This window comes from Seriola lalandi, unplaced genomic scaffold (genome assembly GCF_002814215.2).
Source record: "Seriola lalandi dorsalis isolate HSWRI2012SDOR001 ecotype SW California unplaced genomic scaffold, Sedor1 jcf7180002054590, whole genome shotgun sequence".
Taxonomy (NCBI): Eukaryota; Metazoa; Chordata; class Actinopteri; order Carangiformes; family Carangidae; genus Seriola; species Seriola lalandi.
The window spans coordinates 399863-405462 of NW_019525143.1; the positions used below are offsets into that span (position 1 = coordinate 399863).

A 5600-nucleotide genomic window follows, 5' to 3' on the forward strand; every position below is an offset into this window, starting at 1 on the left:
CCGCCCCCCCCCGTGCTCTGACGGTCTTTTCCTTCCAGTCCACTTCAGCAGCACCACAGCAGCCCGTCTGTTTCCCACGCCTCCACCAGCAGCCTCCAGAAAACCTCTTGAATCAGCAAACACTGTGATATGCGGAAACGGACACTTTAAAACAGCCCTGTTTTCTGGGGGGGGGGATTATGCACGTTTCAAACTGGACTAACGATGTAGGGATTAAACCGAAAAGCGGCCTCGACTTTTTCCTCTGGACAAACTGCACTGAGGAGGACGTAAACTTTTCGGTCGGAGCGGACGGACGCGGCGCTCGGTTTCCCCAATGTCACCAGCACCGAGCGGGTTATGAGTGATTTTTATGCCCGTTTTCTAACCGCTTGGACCTTTTCCTGTCACCGCACTAAATTTCACGGACTGTTGTTTTGGTGGAAACGAGCCGAAGGGAGGATTTCCACACCTCAGGAATTTCGACGCCAGAAACTGAAGCGTCCGTGAACGCAGCAGGTAGCTAGCTAGCTCGTTAGCTAGTTAGTGTTTGTTTTTAGACGTTTAAAAAAAAAAGACAAAAAAACGTCGCTGAACTTGACGTTAACGCTGGTTGTTATGTGTTCAACGCTCGGCTAACGTTAGCTTAAGGTTTTCTGAGAGGTTTCCGGGTGTTGTGGGCGGTTTTTATTTTTTTTAAACAAACTGTAAGTTTAGGTTTTTAACAACTCAGCCTGTGAACGTTAGCTGCTGAAGCTAACGTCCAAACATGCCGCAGCTAAACGGCGGAGACGGAGACGACCTGGGAGCTAACGATGAACTGATCGCCTTCAAAGACGAAGGGGAGCAGGAGGAGAAGAGGAATGTGTCCGCGGAGAGAGACCTGGACGACGTCAAGTCCTCCCTGGTCAACGAGTCAGAGACCAACAGCAGCTCGGACTCGGAGGTGAGTTTCTAGTGACCCGGGGACCAGAAATCAACTTTTCTCCAGAGTCTAGTTAGTGGATCTTCGGTGCAGCTTTCTCCACAATGCTAGTCTGGCTTTGTTTACATTTGTGTGTGTGTGTGTCTATGTGTGTGTGTGTGTGTGGGGTTTACATGCAGGCAGACAGACGCCCCAAGCCCAATCCAGATTTGGAGAGCAGGGCCAGGCACAGTCAGCTGTTTGAAGAAGGTATGTACTCTCTGTCTGTCACCTTTCCTCCTCAAGTCACGTCTCATTCATGCCTCACCTTCACTGCACAGGTAGAGTCAACATGCTGTGGTGCTCTTTAGTCAATATAAATCCAGTTTTGTACTTGGGGGGGGGGGGGGGGGGGGGGGGTTAGTGTCAGTCCTGCTGGTGTGTTTGTTTTCCTGCAGAAGTTTTTAATTGTTGAAGGTAGAAGAAGTGAATCCACCTCCTGCAGCGGACACACATTAAACTGAGCATTTCTTCAGGCTTTAACGCTCTGTTACTTTTTATTTCACGACTTAAAAAAAAAAAAACAGTAAAAAAAAAGTAAACAGTAACTGCCAGCTGTTAAGCGTGGGGGGGGTGTAAGTATTCTGGGGGTGTGGCAAACAGTAGCACAGGAAATGCTGCACAGACTGAGGGAATAATGGATTCCACTGAATTTCAGCAGATTCAGGAAAGTGAAAGTGGGAAGAGGACAAGGCAATGATCCAAAGCAGACCTCGAAATCCACTATGAACCGCTTCCATGCCACACACACACACACACACACACACACACACACACCTAAACTTATACACATTGTGTTTTAAGTTTAATATATTTAAGTATCAGTTACTTAACATTTGAAGAAAGGATCATTTTTAATGTCTGTTGACTGCAGGAGTTGGATTCATGTGTTTTACCTTCAAAAATCAATAAAATATGATGAAAGTTTCCCCAAACTTTTGCATGAAACTGCAGCTGTAGATAATTATATCACCTCTGATATAATCAATAAAGTAATAACCATCTCCCAACAACAAATAAAGGATGTACAGCTCAGAGATCAGTGTCACATCTTAAATCCAGGACTCTGGCTCCATTTCTTGTCATAAATAAAATCTTAACATTTATTATCATGTGTTTCACCACTTTCTAATCTCAGAAACGAATCCCAGGTCGAAAAACGATGAATATAAAGCAGCAGAGACCGACATGTTCTCACTTTTAAACCTTTGTGTGACTCAAGCTTCAAAGATGCTTCGTCCCACCTTTCCCTTCAGAGCTGCAACAGTTAGTCAGATTAATCTGCAACTGTCTTAATAATTGATTAAGTGTTATCTCACACAGTCATAACTCAAGCAAAGTATGACTCATTTTGACATTTCAAAGGCTAAAGAGAAGATTAATTGATAATGATGAACAGCTCAGCAACCCTCTGTTCCTGGTTCACAGCCACAGTCTGAAGCTCAGGATTAAAAAAAAACCCTGATGATGATATCAGAGTTATTTTCTCAGAGCTGATCTTTATGTGTAAAATCAGTGGGACTGATTTAATTGTGACACTCTGATGTCGGACTTGTCTCTCAGCGCTGAGGCGGCAGCAGGACGGCGCTCTGTTCCAGCCCTCGCCGTATGTCGGATATCCTTTCTTCATGATCCCAGACCTCGGGAACCTCTGTAGTCCCTACCTCACCAACGGAGCCCTCACACCAAGTGCCCGCACGGTAAGACAGCACACACACACATGCACACACATACACACACACATGCACACACACACACACGCACATTAGCAGAGCATCACGGAGGACAAGTGATCTGGTTGCACTCAGGTTTGTTGGCCTTGTGGTTGCATCTACCTTGATGTCATTCATCACTCCTGATTGCACCACCCGGGGAGGAGGCTCAGTGACACAAATGAAGCACACTCATCCGGCTGGTGTATCTACAGTTTACCGGGACGTTGCCTTCCTGTCAGCAATAAAGTGACAGAAAATAGAACTGAAGAATCAAACTGATGAGGTGATGGAAAGGAAATTAATCAGCAACTATTTTAATGATCATTCTGTGATTTCAGTTTCTCTGTTTTTTTTTTATAGTCAAATGAATATTTTTGGCTTTTCCCAACTGCTGGTTGGACAAGTTGAAAACATCACATCTGAGTCTGAGAATCAGGGACATATTCAACCATTTTATGACAATTTATAGACTAAACGACTAATTTATTTATCTAGAAAACAATCAGATCAATCGATGATGACAATAATTGTTAGTTGCAGCTTTAAATAAAGATGGCACCTGGAGGAAAAGGTCATTAGTGTCTGTGAAGATGAGGCGGCAGAGTGAAGCTTCAGTCTGATTTACAGGCAGCGGTCGGTGAGAAATAAGTACAGAAAAATAAAGGCAGCACTCAAAACTTGCAGGTTAATGTCGGAGTCAAAGTTGTAACCATCACAAAAAGCAGAAAGAAGAGGCAGGAAACTGAAGACCACTCGTAACATCCACATGTACCTGTAAGTGTCACCTGTGAGGAGGTAAAACAGTTCAGGACCTGAGGAGGGAAAACGATTTGGAAAGTTTATCACTGTTTGACCCCTTGACTGAGAATTTCGCTTTGATGAGCACCATCCTCATTTTCAACATTTGAAAAACTCTAATGAATGATGGGTATTTGCGGCGTCCTGCTGCCTGTACAGGGTTTGTCTGTTCGACGTCACGTGGACGAATCACTTCACAGGCGTAACTCGAGCCTGACTCACCCGGCAGACGGCAACAGGTTCGAGCTGCTTCACATTGTCAAGATATTATTGTTTTTCACACTGAGACCTGGATCCCTCTGGCTCATCATTGTCTTGAAAGCTGCCTTTGTGTGTGTGTGTGTGTGTGTGTGTGTGTGTGTGTGTGTGTGTGTGTGTGTGTGTGTGTGGGCTGCCAGCGGCCTGTTATGATAAGGCGGTGTGTGATGGGACAGGGTGAGACAGGCCTGGACACAGTCTGTCTCCTGCAGCAGGAATGAGCTCGCATCATGGCCGCCGCCGCCGCTGCTGTGCAGTAGATTAGCTGCTTTAGCTGGAAGTTGCACAGCGGGGATCGACAGTGTGTTGCCCAATTTCCCCGTCCCCACAGCTTTATGGAAGCTCAGCGTGGATTATGGGGATACTGGGTGATGGTTTAATACAGCAACACTCATGGCTGCTAATCTAAAAAATTGCTGTGTTGGCAGAGAGAGGAATGTAAGAGAAGACCAGGCAAAAATATTATTGCGAAGCACGTTTGAGGATGTTTAGCCTCAGGCGTGATGTTGTGCTGAGGTTGTTAGCGTTAGGTCGTTGTTAGCTGATTGTTCTGGCTCAAGTCTGTCTCAGATTTTCATTCCTGTCAACATAGAATTTATTAAGTTTATATTCAAGAGCTAACAACAGAAATAGATGTGAAAAATAGATTTAAGGTTCTTCTTTTTTTAGTTTCTGCTCAGATATTGCTGACCATGGTGGGGGCTGTGTGTGTCGGGGGTGTTTGTGATGTCAGTATTTTTTAAATCCTCTAAACGCCACTGGCTGGTCGTGTGCATGTAGTGCTACAGCCGGACTCACCATCCTGCTGGTTCTCAGTCTTATTTCAAACTTTGCTCTTTGCTTTGTGAAACTGGTTTTAAATTAAATCCTGTTTAATATTAAGGTCTTGAAAGTCTTACATTTGGGTGGAATTGTTTGACTTCTTTAGTTTATTTGCCTGGTGAATGATTAATCAGTTATCAAATTATTCGCTCTCTGAACATTGACTGATTGATTTTGCTCTAAATTAGTGGAACAGCACAGATACAGTGAACTCAGTGAACATATTTTATATTATTCCAGCTGTGTTTTGCTATATTATCGCTCATTATCTGTTTATACAGCAGCCCCCAGAGATGGGTTTCCACAGGAGGAGTGCAAATACATTAATAAACACTTACATCACAGTGTTATTTAGCATTTATTAAATGTTTTCATGCTGGTTGTGCAGCTCGGCTCAGGTTCACAGGTTTCTAACATCGTGATCGACAGTGACACAGATTTGTGATTTCTTCACCATCTCTCTCTCGTTTGTTTTGAAAGTCTTTCCTCTGCGGATTTAGGCCAGACGCACATGTCGGCTAAACACACAGCCAAACCCACTCACACAAACACCTGCATTCCTCAGCTTTGTAATGGCCCCCCCCCCTCCCCTGTGTTTGTGGGTCATTGTTGTCATTAGCAGGGTCTGAATGGTCCTAATGCATGGCTCTACAGGGGGGTCGTTACATCTCATTATACCTAACAAACCGCCTGTGGCTCCTCCAGTCACACACACACACACTGTGTCTGACTGACTGATTGTTTGTGCTCAGGCTGCCTGTTGCCTTGAGACAACTCGGTTATTCCTGCGCTCCTCCCTCACATTTCTCCTGACACAGTGGAGACCTTGTGTCCTGCTCGCTGGGAGTGTGAGGTGTGTTTATAGGAGGGAGGGCAGGAGGAGATGAGCCTGCCAGTCCGAAGGCAACTGAAGGTAAACAAGCTAACGCTAGCTGGACGCTACCTGAACCATAATACAGGCTGTTTACTGTACTCATGTACCTCAGGCAGGAAGCAGAGGGCAGCGTGCAGAGACAACCTGTCTGCTCGCTCCTCTCCCAACCCCCCCCCCCCCCCCCCCCCCC

General features: G+C 45.3%; 1 protein-coding gene across 1 annotated transcript in view; it reads left to right on the forward strand.

Annotated features, from left to right (window-relative positions):
• The first annotated feature begins 12 nt into the window (after positions 1–12).
• Positions 13–5600, forward strand: part of LOC111664452 (transcription factor 7-like 1-B) — a 15717-nt gene continuing 10129 nt past the window's right edge. The window contains exons 1-3 of the mRNA XM_023419031.2: positions 13–925; positions 1084–1153; positions 2507–2643. Coding sequence (XP_023274799.1) covers positions 749–925; positions 1084–1153; positions 2507–2643 — 384 coding nt within the window. The 5' untranslated portion in view covers positions 13–748. The remainder of the gene's footprint in view (positions 926–1083; positions 1154–2506; positions 2644–5600) is intronic.